This window comes from Fundulus heteroclitus, chromosome 10 (genome assembly GCF_011125445.2).
Source record: "Fundulus heteroclitus isolate FHET01 chromosome 10, MU-UCD_Fhet_4.1, whole genome shotgun sequence".
Classification (NCBI taxonomy): domain Eukaryota; kingdom Metazoa; phylum Chordata; class Actinopteri; order Cyprinodontiformes; family Fundulidae; genus Fundulus; species Fundulus heteroclitus.
In genome coordinates this window covers 9746347-9762683 of record NC_046370.1, presented here as the reverse complement: position 1 = coordinate 9762683, position 16337 = coordinate 9746347, and the positions used below count along the sequence as shown (strand labels likewise).

The 16337-nt window shown below is 39.4% G+C and overlaps 1 protein-coding gene and 1 non-coding gene across 2 annotated transcripts; one reads left to right on the top strand and one right to left on the bottom strand.

Moving 5' to 3' along the window:
* The first annotated feature begins 2119 nt into the window (after positions 1-2119).
* trnal-uag lies at positions 2120-2201 on the top strand. The gene has a single exon. It is a non-coding gene; the product is annotated as a tRNA-Leu (tRNA).
* A 1253-nt stretch (positions 2202-3454) lies between these two features.
* tha1 (threonine aldolase 1) lies at positions 3455-8929 on the bottom strand. Its single transcript, XM_012865435.3, has 7 exons — positions 8423-8929; positions 6022-6105; positions 5822-5910; positions 5563-5748; positions 4300-4437; positions 4015-4207; positions 3455-3908 (listed from the first exon to the last, which is right to left on the bottom strand). The coding sequence occupies exons 1-7, from the start codon at positions 8700-8702 to the stop codon at positions 3601-3603; spliced, it is 1278 nt and encodes a 425-aa protein (XP_012720889.2). The 5' UTR covers positions 8703-8929; the 3' UTR covers positions 3455-3600.
* Between the last annotated feature and the right edge of the window lie 7408 nt (positions 8930-16337).

Genomic DNA, 16337 nt, shown 5'->3' with positions numbered 1-16337 from the left:
CAGAGTGAGGATGTTTGGCTAATGAATAATCACATATGTTTGGCTAATGGATAATTAAACTTGATTGATCCCTCAATAACTCGTTCTAAAAGGGTAAACGGCTCTGTGGTTATTTGCAGATGTCTCACGAAATAATATTTGTTTTGTGTTATTGTCGCGTGTCTGTCTGCTGAAACCAAAAATCCCCCTTCCTGAGTCCGTCACAGCTGTCTGTCTGCTTGTTCGTGTATTTTTTTCTTGCTAGATAGACCTGCATGCATGGATCATACCAAATAGATCCCTTGTGATCAAACAAACACTGAATAAAGTTACAGCGGAACTGTAAAGCCCTCCTGCTTATACCAGCGCAGCGCCTTAGAAGAACATTTAACATTAAGGCCAATAGCGTTTATGCAATGTTGAAAATGTTAAAATCACTAACCAATTACGTTTATGCAATGTTGAAAATGTTAAAATCACTAACTAATTGCTTTTATGCAATTTTGAAATTATTGAAATCACTAACCAATTGTGTTTATGCAATGTTGAAATTGTTAAAATCACTAACCAATTGTGTTTATGCAATGTTGAAATTGTTGAAATCACTAACCAATTGTGTTTATGCAATTTTGAAATTATTGAAATCACTAATCAATCGTGTTTATGCAATGTTGAAAATATTAAAATCACTAACCAATTACGTTAATGCAATGTTGAAAATGTTAAAATTACTAACTAATTGCTTTTATGCAATTTTGAAATTATTGAAATTACTAACCAATTGTGTTTATGCAATGTTGAAATTGTTGAAATCACTAACTAATTGCTTTTATGCAATGTTGAAATTGTTGAAATCACTAACCAATTGTGTTTATACAATGTTGAAAATGTTGAAATCACTAACCAATTTCTTTTATGCAATGTTGAAAATGTTAAAATCACTAACCAATTACGTTTATGCAATGTTGAAAATGTTAAAATCACTAACTAATTGCTTTTATGCAATTTTGAAATTATTGAAATCACTAACCAATTGTGTTTATTCAGTGTTGAAAATGTTGAAATAACTAACCAATTGTGTTTATGCAATGTTGAAATTGTTGAAATCACTAACCAATTGCTTTTATTTAATGTTGAAATTGTTGAAATCACTAACCAATTGCTTTTATGCAATGGTGAAAATGTTGAAATCACTAACCAATTGTGTTTATACAATGTTGAAAATATTAAAATCACTAACCAATTACGTTAATGCAATGTTGAAAATGTTAAAATCACTAATTGCTTTTATGCAATTTTGAAATTATTGAAATCACTAACCAATTGTGTTTATGCAATGTTGAAATTGTTGAAATCACTAACCAATTGCTTTTATGCAATGCTGAAAATGTTGAAATCACTAACCAATTGTATTTATGCAAAGTTGAAAATGTTGAAATCACTAACCAATCGCGTTTAAGGAACATTATACGGTACATCAACAGTAAAGTCCCCTTTTATTTACACATTGAGTCGGTGTTGACAAGAGAAGTTGGTCTTTTTAGCGATCTGGTAAGTATCTGCACCTTTATTACAATGCTGTGTGAAATTACCATGATTATAAGATAACCTTTTAACTGTTTTACCTGTTATACCACCGTAGCACAGCTACAGCAAAGCCAGCGCTAAGCTACTGCGTGAGTTAACACTGGATTCGTGGTCATAGCGTTTTTAATCATCAATCAAGTATAAATGCATGTCAGTTTATTTCACATTGAATCACATTTTCTGCATCACATGATGGATGCCGTGTCATTCATTCGAGCCTCAATAGCAGTCGTAGGTTCGTGTCCCGCGCTGTTCACGGCATGTCAGAAGTGGGTGTTTTTAAAATCTTCCAATTTCTGTTCAGGGAGCTACATAAATGTTTATTAGACAGAGGTTTGCACAAAGTATTCTCAGGATTTTCTCCCCTTCTTTATCGCTTTCTTTCCCGTCTTCTGCTTTTAACAGGCTTTGCGACCACGTGGGTGAACATTGTGTACTATTATTATAATGTCTTACCTTGGTAATTACACCCAACCATAGAGAAATATTAAATTTCTCCGAATGCATCACTGTGCATTGATAAACAACTGTGGACTCTTAGCTGGCCGCATAGGGTAGCGTGGCCGAGTGGTCTAAGGCGCTGGATTTAGGCTCCAGTCATTTCGATGGCGTGGGTTCGAATCCCACCGCTGCCAAAGCATTTTCTCAAAAATTCACACAGCAGCGTCGCAGACAGGCTTAAATCGTGGACAAGACTTCGCCTCCGTTTTGCTGAACATGTTTTGACACCTAACCAGGATTGTCAATCCTTGCAACAAGCGCTGCTGCTTTTAAGCACATCAAAGTTAAGACATTTCACAACGTGTATAGTGAATTGTCACACGATGTAGTTTTTTTTAAATATGTAGCTACGTACGATCGTGATGCAATGGAGCCATCTAGTGGCCAAATGGGTTAAATGCTAGGTAAGGTAGGTTGTAAAGTGATTCAACTTCATTGTATGACTGGTTCATATTCTTTATGCACATCCCATTTAAAGAGATTCTGAATTATTGATGTTTGAAAATGGAAGGTTGGGGGAAAGAAATCTTAAGTGTCTTGCACAATTATGCCTAGTTCTTCAATAAATTCACTTTTTGCCATTTTACAACTACAAGCGTCGAAGGGATTTTATGATAGGCCAGCTTGATATACTGTGAAGTAAAAGGAGATATTTTGGAAAAGACAGAAAGAAAGACAGTTTATTGTCCCCACGGTGGAAAATCGTCTCGGACTATGTGTGGAAGATAACCTTGCCTGCAAGATGAATTCTTACGGTAACATCAATAAAGCAGGGTTAGGTTATAACACTATATTCCAAGGTTTGAACATCTGTTCAATCATTCATTTGGAAATGGAGCATGGTGCAAAGCTATCATCCCCTGGATTTGCACCTATAGTGACAGGTCAGGTAAGAAGAGGATTAATCCAAGAGGGCAGGAGGTCCAGAGTAACTCCGAAGAGGCCGCAGGGAGTCACAGTATGTCACAAATCTGACCCTTAGCGAAGAATTTAACAAAGAAAAACCTTAAAGAAAGAAAGCCACAGGAAGTCAAGGTTGCAGCTTTTTCTAAAGTAACACAGTGGATGAATATGCTTTGATCAAATAAGACCAAAACATCTAGTTAATACGATTATTGATGTGATATTTATAAATATTAACCCATAAAAATGCAAATGGTTGCATTTTTGTCATCTTTGGTGCTCACATGTCAGCAGAATGTAAAAACCTCTTGAACTGGTTCACTTTACACAAAAGTCTATTAGCAAATCCCCCTTTTTTTTTTAATGAATAAATCTTTATTTTTCTGCTGTCATACGGAAAACATTTTTTTTGTGTAAATTAATGGTAAAAGAATTGCTTAAATTAACATTTCAAAATAAAAGAAAGAAACGGGTGATAGTCATAGTTAATGAAAGATAAGAAAGTTGTTTTATTTGCAATTAAACTAAACATCATCATTTAAAAACCCCTTCCAGTTGCATTTCTTGGACATATGCGAGTCCTTCCCAAGGTTACTCCTTAAATATTTGAACAGACCTTGTTATCAGGTTCTACTGGGTCTTGACGTGTTCCTTTAAGTGCTGAGCAGCCACAAACTGCATCTTCCTGACAGCCAGCTGGGTGTCTTCAGGCGATATTCCGAGATGCCACACGGCCCTGATGGAGTTCTCATAATGAGGGTACATGAGAACCTGGACGCCCTGCCCCAGAGCCGCCTCCTCCCCTTCCCCGACCCGACCCATGCGTGCACAGAACTCCTGGGGACTCAAAGCAGGATCCTTGATTCTGAAGCGCAGGATGTTTGTCTCCACGGCGGACATGTCCACGGCGAACAGGGCGGGCTCGCACTCTAGCAGGGCTGGTAGAAGGAAAGAAACAGGTAAAGGGTTGGTGATGGACTACAACAAAGCCCCACATAAAATGATAGTTTCTTCCCCCTGGACTCAGGACGGCCAGCCACTCACCAAGAGCAAATGTTCTGGCATTACAGTGATCTTCCTCTAGCCTTCCTACCATCTCCTGCAAAGACAGTTTTCCAGCTGCCGCAAGAACGCCGGCCTGCCGCATCCCCCCGCCTAAGGCTTTACGGCAACGCAAAGCTCTGGATATGAAGTCCCGAGGCCCGGCGAGGACGGTACCCACCGGGGAGCCCAAACCCTGAGACAAACGTTAAAGCCTGTAAATGTCACACACCTCCATCTGTGGGAAAACAACAAAAAAAAAACAAGTTTTGTTGATCTCAGACCCACCTTGGAGAGGCAGACACTGACTGTGTGAGTGTGCTGCAGCACGGTGGACGGAGGGACGCCGAGGGCCGCGGCGGCGTTCATCACCCTCGCTCCATCCGTGTGAACCGACAGGCCGTAACGGTCTGCCAGATCGCGAACCTGAGGGCGGCGACAAACGTGTCAAACGCGATCCGTTGTTTTTCTCAAGAAACCACTACTCAGAAAATATATATCACAGCACTAGATCTAATTTGTGCTGTGTGATATATTTATAGTTTTTGCTAAGCCCAAATGAGTCAACTCTTTCTATTCCTCAGGGAGAAAAATCCTTTACAGCAGGGGTGTCAAGCATACGCCCCGCCGAACAATTTAGTCTGGCCCGGTGGCTAAAAATGATCATTATTCAAAAAAAAAAAAAAAAAAATCATCAAATGATATGGACACTACAATGGGAAAGTAGGAGAGGAAAGGAAGAACAAGAAGAAAAAAAGAAAAGGTGAAAGAAAGAGGTGATAAAAGGAAGAGAATGATAAAACAATTATTGAAAAAACAAACATGTACTTCGTTTAATTGGAAATCTGCAGTTCCTATATTGACCACGAGGGGCGCTGTGTTTTAATCATCAGATGGTAGCACTGAGCTTCAGATGTGGAAAATTGATTTTGAATCATTTCTTAATTTTTATCTGTTTGATGTATTTTTTAATGCAGGACAGTGTTTTTAAGTTCCAAAAAATGTGAATAAATGTTTTTCAACATTGTACAATCACTGTGATCAGTTCTTATGCATAATGCACTTAAGTAAATGTTTAACTGAGTAAAAGTATTGTTGAAATTGCACATACTTTTCTTTAAAACGCTGAGGTTATTCATAATATATTGTGTAACAGTGAAATTAATTTAATATAAAAATCAACAACAAGTCCACTTTTATTAGTTCTATTTAATCTTGCAATGAGTTTACTCATGTGGCCCTCTTGAGATCAGATTAAGCTGTATGCGGCCCCTAAACCAAAATGAGTTTGACACCCCTGCTTTACAGTTCCCCCATTAGACTGAATTATAATTTCACTTATGATACTAATTAATTAATTTTTCCATATGTTCATATTCTGTGGGGGGAAAACACTTCTACATTTGTGTTTATATCCAAAGGATGTGCTGAAAACGATGGGTAAAAAGTAGGAATGTTAATGAAGTACATACATTACAGAGGTGGTTTAGAAATAAAAAATAAAATTCACATTATTCTTCAAAAGGCAAAAAGGGTCAGCAAGACACACACCTCCTGCAGGAAGGGCAGAGGCAACACTCGTCCTCCCTGGATGTTGTGCGTGTTCTCCAGGCATATGAGGCGTGTGCGTGGGTAATGGGGGTCCGGGTAACCGTGGCGGATCTTGGATTCCAGCTGCACCAAGTCGAACGTCCCATCAGGACGGGTGGTCACAGTGGTGGCGTGGACACCAGCCAGCTGTGTCAACACATAGAAGGACACAGAGTCCCTTCAAAGTACAGCGGCACGGCGTTTCCTGCGCCTCACTCACCTGAGCACTGCCCCCTTGCTCGTAGACGTGCAGGTGGGACAGATCCCCCACAATCATCTCGTCGCCGCGCTCCCTGCAGTGCACCATCACTTCACGGAGGAAAAGGAAGAACAAGAAACCAAAAAAAAAAAAACTTTCACATTTACAGCCATCTCCGCAAAAGAGCCGACGGACATCCTGCAAATGAACACAACGCTTACCTGCGATGAGGTTACTCATGGTCCCGGAGGGGACGAACAGGGAGGCCTCCATCCCAAACATTTCTGCTGCAATTTTCTGAAGCTCTGCAGAAACCAGACAAGTTCAGCTAGAAATTGCAAAAAAAAAAAAATTTGCATTCCTGCAGTGTCTCGGTTTTAATTAGTAACTAAATTATATTTACTAAGTGCCTTTAACAGACAAAGCAATCACAAAGCGCTGCACACAAAAAAACAATAAGACAACAATTAAAATAATAAAAAATAGGATAGAATTACAATAAAATCACAATAAAAATGAACATTCAACAAAAGGCCTGTTTAAAAAAATAATGTTTTTAACTGCTTCTTAAAAGAGTCCAGAGTCAACAGACAGAAAGGCTCGATCCGCCTTTGTCTCTAATCTGTCATTTAAGGTCAAAAAGCAGAACTGTGTGTGTTTTATAGTGCGTAAGTGTAATGTAAAACTATGTACCATATATAGACAGTCAAAGTGAATCATTAACTCCTCAGTAAGGAGAAAAAAAAAAGTTCTACCCAGAAAAGGAGATTACAAAGAAGTAAAATACTTTTATGTTTTTAGAATAAAAGATTTCTTTTTTAAAATCCTGGGATTGTAAGCTACCTTTCAATGATTAAAGGAAGTGGGAAAGCACAAACATGTGTTAACCGTCTCATTGTTTTAGTCGTACTGTAATTGAACTTTCCCTTGGACTTTGAAATGAATTCACAAAACGTCCAATATTAGGTCTTTCTCCGTTCTGTTCTTCATGCCAAGCTGTTGAAAATCTTGAACACGCCCAGGTTACATTTTGTGACTTGGCAAATACCAAATTTCATGTGTTTTTATGTGATACATCAACACAGTGCAGCACGTACGGCATATGAAGTGGCATGCTAATTATAGATGGCTTTCAAACGTTATTACCGAATAAAAAAATAAAAAAGCTGGTGCATGTTTGTAGCCAGACCCATAAATAAAATAAAGCTTGTTAGACAACATTGTAGAAAAAAACAGCATGAAGGCCAAAGAACGAAGCAGACAGATCAGAGTTTAATCCCAGAGTTCAAAGCAGGGTAGGTTTTATCATAAATAGGGCTGCACAAAATATCGCAAATGTATTGTTACTGCAATGCATTCATGCTCTACTTGCCGACGCTTGTTGTTTAAAGTTTTAGTAAAATGATAGCAATGATTAAGAAACTACATGTAATGCCTGTTTGCAATAAACCCAAAGCAGAAAGAAAACCTACCAGTGGTGAGTTACGCATTTGTTTAATCATCATATGATTTACATTTTGTTTTGCCGCCTCTCACATTTTTACCTAACGCCATGCAGCCCTATTTCAAAGTTTTGAACATCTCAATATCGTAAAAACGAAAGCTTGCCTGAAAACCTACGCAAAACATGGCCGCCCACCATGCAAACAGAGGGTTATAATCAGAGGCAGCCAAAAGACCCATGGTAACTCTGGAGGAGCTGCAGAGATCAACAGCTCAGGTGAGGGAATGTGTTGACAAGACAACTTTTTGTTCTTCTCGCCACAATTCTGGTCATTGTTGAGACAAAGCCGTTTTAAGAGGCTCTTTTTGTGCTTTTCCACACGCCGCGTGTTTACCGCATCGCTCCCAAACAAGTGGGGGACGTAGCAAACATGAGAAAGAAGTTCCTCTGGTTAGATGACGCCAAGATCCAACTTTATTTGGCCTAGATGCAAAATGCTATGTGTGGAGGGTGAAACAAGGTGGTGGGGGACGCATCTCTTAAGCAGGGTAAACCTCGTCAATGGTGATGGAGATAGGAGATGGGCCTTGGCCAAAATCAAAGAAAACGTGTTAGATGCCACATGTGTACATTTCTTATTTAAATAAAATATGTACAAACTACATTTTCTTTCTGCTTAACATTTATGAGCTGCTTTGTGTTGGTCCATCATATAAAATCACAACAAATGTAGCGAAGTTGGTAGTTTTTGCCTGACAAAATGAGAAGTTGGATGGATAATTTGTGCTCTTGTCCTCGCAATCACACCACCAAACAAGATATTAGTTGTTTTTATTTATTTCTATCAAAGATTCTCCCCGTCAAACACACACTGCAAAAAACGGAAGTTAAAATAAGTACAATGTTCTTAAAATGAGTGTATTTGTCCTTGATTTGAGCAGGTAAATAAGATGATTTGTCAGTGGAATAAGATTTTTGCACTTAAAACAGGAACAAGTCATCTCTCCATCATCTTATTTCATCATATTATTTCAAATTATCTTATTTTAGGGGTAAAAATACTCATTCCACTGACAAATGATCTTATTTACCTGCTCAAATACACGAACTTTTAGAACATTTTACTTATTTTTAGATCCGTTTCTGCAGTGCAGCTTCAGCATCCTCCACACTCTGACCGTTCACCGTCGGATCCTCCCCCATCACATCGTCTCCGACCTCGGCCTCCGCCATGGCCTGGCGCATCGCCGCTCCCGGCTTGGTCACCGTGTCGCTGCGGAGATCCACCACCCGCACGTGAGCCGCTCCGCCCGGTGCAGGGCAGCCAGGCTTCCCGGTGTTGTAGTAGCCCCGCTCGGAGCTCCGTCCCAAAGCCTTATATCGCGGCTTCCTGGGAATAACGACGCCGCAGCGAGGAAACGAGGCCAAAACTCTGCAGGCAAATGTTTTCAGAAACATGATGCTCCTGTTTTAGTCATCTTCTCTGCATGTTTTTATATGTTGAACTTTGAATCAGTCGTGCTGGAGTCGATAATCATTGACTGACGTTCAAGGGGAGACTAATGGATTACCAATCTGCACAATCCAATGCACTGAGCCATTTTCACCGGCAGGGGGCGCCAACACCCAACCATGTTGACGGAAAACACGTTTTGGTGTCATAAAAACTATCAACGTGTTGGCTTATTGTTAAAACTATCCACTAAAATACAAAATTCAAAAAGTCAAACACTTTTGAATTACGAAAATGTTTAACTATAAAGACAAAATAAAACGAATTAATCAGAACTGGGTTATTCACTACACTGATACTTTTTTTCTTCTTTTTTATGCCAGAAAAAGCCCAACAGATTTTATTCTCACAAGTGGAGCATTATCGGTTTCGCCATAGTGCTCTGCTTGATTTATATATGTAAATAGTTGTATTGTGTAGGGAATAATTCATGTTTATGTGGACACTACATTGATAAAGTAGAAGAGGAGAGAGAAATGAGAAGAAAGAAAAAGAAAGGGAGAAAAGGTGAAAGAAAGAGGAGACAGTAGAGACAGATTGGCAAAATTTCATCAGTCTGCTTCATTACCTGCAAAGAGAGATGTAAAAAGAACAGCACAACCAATAGACTTACAGATACAATACAGCAACACCTTGATACCATCACTGAAGTATATAATCAATACTAAATACTGATTCTTTAAAGCACATGCTTTGATTAGGTATATAGGCGATCTAAACATAAAACTAATAAAATAACATGTGGTATTTATTACAGTTCTTGCAAAACTCTAAAAAAATGTGTATGGATTTATCCCTGCATATAGTCACACATAATATAAATATGAAATATTTCACTGTAACTTACATCATCACAACATTTCAGTGCAATGTATCTCAGACATGCTGCCTCTTTGTGAACACAATCAATCCAGAATATTAAATAAACCAAATATGTTTGTTGAACACAAATCAACAATAAATTTCATTCTGTTGACAAGACTTGAATTTAAAAATAATACAAACAAAATAAAAACAAGCGAAAATACACACAGCAAGATAGAGATAAAAAAGAAAAGCCTAATAATTATTATTTTAATTAAAAAACATAAAATAAAATTGCAATAACATATTCAGCAAAGAGCATAAGGGAGTGAGAGCTTATTTAATCAAAACTTTTCTCAATTACGTATTACTAGTAGCTATTACGTTATTTCCTGTTTATGGCTTATCACCATTGCATAAGCCCTTTTGGACCTTATAGACTTGTATCTGACATAAAAACATAGGGGGGAAAACAGCTCTATAATGATCAAGGAACACACCAAACAGCTCAGAGATCTGTTACAAAGCCTAATAGCAATAGTTGGAGGAGCACCATTAGAGATCACGTTTACCATGAGCCACGCAGGAGACACAGCGACCATGCACTTTGGTTAGATGAGACCAAAACTGAACTTTTTCTAGCATACAAATTGCTATGTGTTGACAAATACTGCATTAAACTTCATCCAGGTTAAACCCCCAAGTTGAAACCTCATGGTGGCAGTATCATGCTGTGGTTGTGCTTTTGTTCTGGAGATGGGCAGAGCTAAACAAAAAACCTTGAAGAGGTCGCAAAAGACTTAAAACTGGGGCAGAGATGTATCTTCTTAACTGGACTCTCGCCAGATGGATTTCGATCTGCAGGGCTCCACACATCCATCTGGGATTGCTCTATTGGAGATGTATTTCGGAAGGAGGGGCCTTATCAAAACTCTTTGCACATGATTGGATCAACCAGTTGTCCGTCATCTTTACTGATGCGCTACTTCAACGACTGACATCAAAACCAATCCATGACTCTCATCAGCTACGCAGGGAAAACCAAACCAGAACAGCCGCCATCTAGGATTCAGCGGAATGTCAGTGAATGACCGATATCATGTGTGCATGAAAAATCTATAAAATATACGCACAGGGACAACACGGATGAAATAGCAGCATCGATGAATCCAAACAGTTGCTTCTTTGATACGTCACACCTACAAAAATCCCGTCCGGCGATCCTGATTGGCTCGTCCATTTTATGCGGTATTGAAATCCCTCCCAATGGCAGCGATTCCAGATGGATGTGTGGAGCCGTGTGGAGCTCTGCGGAACGACATCCATCTGGCCAGAGTCAGGCTAGCATCTTCTAGCAGGACAAGAAATCTAAACGCACAGCCAAAGCTACAACAGGATGGTTTAGATCAAAGCAAACAAGTGTTAGAATGGTCCGGTCAAAGTCTAGACCAAAATGTAACTGAGAATCTGTGGTAAGACTTTTTTTTGTTGATAAACTGTATAAATTGGGCCTACGGGTGCTACTTTAATATACTAACTAGCTGTGCAATTGTTTTTTTACATTTTCATGTGAACATTTGTCTTAAAAACATCTGAGTGCTGCACTCTGGGGGTTGAACGGTGGCTTTTGCAGTTGAATTTTCCTATTGGTTCAAACGGTACGTGCTTTCGTCATTATAGTCCCGCTTTTGGGTATAAAAGCATCTTGCTTTGCCCCACCACTCACCACATGTGGCCCCGCCCCTCAGGGTGTTTGGGGGCGGGGCTAAGCTTTTAACATCTGGGTGAGTTGCACTTTAAATTTGCTGTTCACAGATACTCTTTAGCCACTCTAAATGAGCTATTTTGCACAAACGAACAGACACAAATTTGAGTCTCTGCAGTCTTCGGATATATGTGTTTGTGAAAATCCGCTCTCATGAAAAAGAAACGCCTGCCTGTTCCTTTGCATCAACCGCCGTCTGTTGTTTTCCTGCCAGATTCAGATGCATTTTTCTACAGTACAGTAAATCTTCAGTGGGTCACACTTTTATCGTGTCAATCTATAAAGCTGCTACTCAAACCGTGCTACTTTTCAAACCCACTTTCACACAAACACGACACGATTAAACTAGGAGCTTAGGTCCAAACCACACTGCTTATTTCTGGCACCGTTCTCTATTTATTTTTAAATCCTCTCGAACTTTTTTGAAATGATTTTAATATTTGGAAACAGGGCTGACCTAAGGTCTTATGGGACCTTCAGCAGAATTTGATTTGGGGCTCTGCTTCCTGTGAAGAACACCACATCTAACAGCGTTTCAACACAGCAATCAAACAACGATTATTTTTTTTACTTTAAAATTTTAGATTTAGATAAAAAAAAATAAAAAAAATGTTTTTTTGCTGAAACCGTCAAATCAAATTTATTTGAATCCTCATTTTCAATAAATAATAACTTTTTTAAATTTTATTCAAGACTTTAGGGCAGGGGCCTGAAACCTTTGCAGTATAAAGAGCCATTCTGCCTATAATTAAACAAACTCAGAGCCGCAAATTTTGCCTGGCCTTTTGAAAAAAGACAAGTTCTAATTTTTGATAATGATTTACTGTAAGGAATATGTTGTCATTGTTAAAGACATGCCCTTTTATGTCTATTTTGAGGTTTAAACAAAGAAGATGGGCGGGATGTTGATATTTCTGGCTAGTGATGTAAAAAAAAATTGTTTCCAACATAATGAAGAAACATTGATTTAAAATAAAATATTACTGGCACTTTTAGCATCATTCAGTTGTGAAAATTAAACACAATTATTCCAAGAAAAAAAAACCTACCAAAACATGCATTTATTATCTTTACTACATTTAAATGCCATAATAAAAACATAATTTGTAGCCAAAGTTATTAAGGGCCACTGTGGACGGTCCAAAGAGCCATTTGCGGCTCCAGGGCCACAGGTTGCAGACCCCTGCATTAGGGGATGACTCCTGATGGTTTCAGGGGTTCAAGCAGCTGCTTTGTTCTCTTATTCCTTGGGCCGGCTCTGCTCGGAGGTGAATTCTGCCACCATTTAGTAGTTTATCAGTTTATTTTGAACGTGATTGGAAAAATCAGAGTAAAATAAACGACAAAATACAACAACAACACGTACAACCAACAGAAAATTCACACATAACAGCTAAATGTGATCAAAACAGGGCAGTAAGAAACCCAAACCCCGGCGGTAACTCAAAATCAAAACTGTCCCTGTCTCATCCTGTTGATGGTGAGAGACAGGCGATAAGGGAGGTGCTCTCAACACAAAACCCACTCCTCCCCCCTGACACCCTTTTCTCCCATACTAATGCTACAGCTGCATTCACATTACAGGCACGATCGCCCTCCCTCCCTCCCTCCCTCCCTCCCTCCCGTGGCCTCGCACACATTTCCCACTCGCCTGCAAGCTCTCGCTGTCCGAGCCGATTTCCATCACCCGATAAAAGTCCCAGTGTGTGTTATCAGGGCTGCCCCACACTGTAGTTAAAGTTGATATTGGCAGTCGGAGAGCCAGGTTTTATGATCCATAACAAGTCGTCATTAAAAGTCATTAGCAAACATCAGCTATTGTAAATTGGCCACAGTTGGTCCTCAGAGGCCCACAAGAGCTGTGAACAAGGGAGAGATAAAGATGCATCATTACGCAAAGCAGAGCAGCGATGGAAGTGTGATAAGATGGAGAAAGGGGGGGGGGGGGGCAGTCGTCCCGTGTAAAGTTTTTATAGGAATAATGTCGACGTTGCACTCTGTTGACCTCTCTCTCTTTTATTTTTATTTTTTTTATTTTACATTTTTGTGCTGTTTCACCCAGACGGCTTCCAGCACTTGCCCCCCTCGCCACGCTCGGAAGGGAGAGTGGCGTTTTGGAGAAAATATTGAATTAGAGGAGAAAAAAAAAAAAAAAAACAAGCACAGAGGGAGAAATGAAGGAGAGGGAGAAATATTGACTCCTTCTGGGAAGGAGCGAGACGGCAACGCCTTTCCAATAACCATAAACCCACTGGGCTGAAAATAGATGAGGAGAATGAATAAACGAATGTGTTCATCCCGCACGGGCTCTTCCCTTTCGCAGAGCGAGGGGGGGGGGGGGGTATGGAGGTGACACTCCCCCCCCCCCCCTCACCTTCTTTTCTCTCTCCTCTTTCCCTGAGGCCATCATTTCTTCACCACGACAAAAGATATTAACCGGAACAAAACAGGTGCTTATGGGAACCCTTCCCTCAAATGAGTTTTTTTTTTAAACACACACAAAAACTCTTCTCTGTTTCGCGGAAAGGTGTCGACATTGGTGCCTGCAACAAAAAGGGCAACATCTGTTTCACATTTCACCCTATACTCTCTCCACCCCCCCACCCCCCATCCTTTCATATACCACAAGCCTTCTGGATGTGCTTGACTTTGCACATTTGCGCAGCTATTTTCTGTGAGGACATTCAGTGACATAATGCAATGTCTCTCTTTTAACCCTGTTCCTCAATATTACATGACTAATGGTAACTTAAAAGCCGTACGATATATCATCCTTATGTTCAGGCATGCGGCTCACAATAATTATTCCCATTTCAGCGAAATATGTAAAAGAGTGTGAAAGAAAAAAGGGTTTCAATACAAAACGTTGTCTCAGAGCAGGAGCTCGGAGACTTGACAAACCAGTACCCTAAGGAGAGTTTTAAAAGCATCCTGTCGGAGGTTGGGTCTGCTGGCAATTTTTCCCCACAGAGAAACCCCTACGCTGCAAAAACGGAGCTAAAAAGAAGTAAAATGTTCTTAAAATTAGTGCATTTGTCCTTGACTTGATCAGGTTAGTAAGATAATTTGCACTTAAAATAGGAACAACTCATCTCCATCATCTTATTTCAAGTGCAGGATATCTAATTATCTTATTTTAGGGGTCAAAATACTCATTCCACTGGCAGATAATCTTATTTACCTGCTCAAATCAAGGACAAACGCTCCAACTTTAAGAACATTTTGCTTATTTTTAGATCCGTTTTTGCAGCGTAGTGACAAAAACTGCAACACATTACTTGCAGAAATCGGAGAAATGTGACTTCTGTTCGGTTGCGCAGAACGGCCTTAATTTGTAGTAGCAATCCATGCATTGGTTGTGCAAATATAACTTTTTCCACACATCGAGTTTGTGTTTTACTGGTGAGCGTTTAACTACATTACAATAATGCAACCCAACTCTGAAAGTTTGTCACGCTGCAGGAAATTCACCATTAACAATGTGTTTCCTTGCCCTAAGATGACACATGTGATTGTTTAATGGGAAGACGAGGAGTCCAGTAAAGACTCCTTCCTTTGGCGTTGACGCAGCAAACCAGTGAGTCACAGCTAAAGCTAATTGTCGTGCCTAAACATGCAAGGAGGATTGTTTGGAGAGAGCGGTTGATTTAATGTTATCAGCAGATGTTTTGTACAGACAGTGGACACATAGAAAACTGAACATCACTGTTCTTATTATGCCCACCGTCAATCACCGTTGTGGTCTGGTTGTTGAATCTATTCAAACTATCTGTAGTAGCCAAGGCATGAAATGTGTTGTCTTCATCCTTCATTTTAAAAACACAATTGTTTCAGAATAGGGAAAATGGTCTCCAACAAAAAGTGATGGGTAAGGAGAAAAACGTCCTCTTCCCCAGTTTGCTTCCACATAGCCTACCCACATTTTCTGCATGGATTATATTTTTAGCAGAAGTACTTACTACATCCTTTTTTTGTGTGTCATCATGAAGCATCTATGCGGGAAAACACATGAGCGACTGCTCTGATCCTAGTTTCTTCTTGGATGGCAAAAGAGCCCCACCGCTGAGACTTACAGAACATTTGCAAAGTAAATATATGAGATTACATGCCATTTATGATGTAGTAAAAATCTCATAAAGACAGCGAGGCATTCAGCACACAGACATCAATGACTATTTAGATAATCTGTTCAGTTTTGGACAAGAATAAACCCAACAATATATCAGCAGCAGCCATTATGTAGTGTTTGTCTGTGTTATTCTAGAAATCCTGTCTACCGTTCTCACTTAGTGAACCAGCCTCCGGATCAGAGACTGTTGAGCTTCTTAGGCACTATACGCATAGAATGTAATCTGCTAATTGGTTAAATAGGATATACAACATCCCCAACTCGTTAGATCTTAATAAGACAGTTTTCATTGTAGTCACATGTCTTGAGGAGCAGTTATTTTTCTGGTAGCTACGGCCTTATGTAGCAATGTTGCTCCACCAGCCTGCATCCGAAGTATTGATTCAATTCAATTCAGTTCAGTTTTATTTATATAGCGCCAATTCATGAAACATGTCATCTCAAGGCACTTTCCAAAATCAAATTCAATCAGATTATATAGATTGGATCAGATTATACAAATTGGTCAAAAGTGCATGGATGCAGGGTAACCAAGCGCTAATTTTTTTTATTATTCACAGCAGTCCATACCAATTACATTGCAGCTTCAGGTTTTAGCTCAGAGGTACTATAGTCATCTTGCTTTCCGTTACACACTGTAAGAAAATATAAGTTTCTTGCCTCATTGCTTATGGAGCCAAAAAAGTCTGTTTAACTTAAAAAAATCTACGTGATTCCTCAGTCAGTAATTATTTCCCACCATCTTGCGTCCAGAGTAACCATGGTAACCAAATGCAGACTTACAATTAGAGGGCTCATTCCTCATGGGTTCACTGTATTATCAGAAAAATGTAGAAAGATGAATGTTTTTAGATATGCAAATAGTTTAACTTCATATTCCCA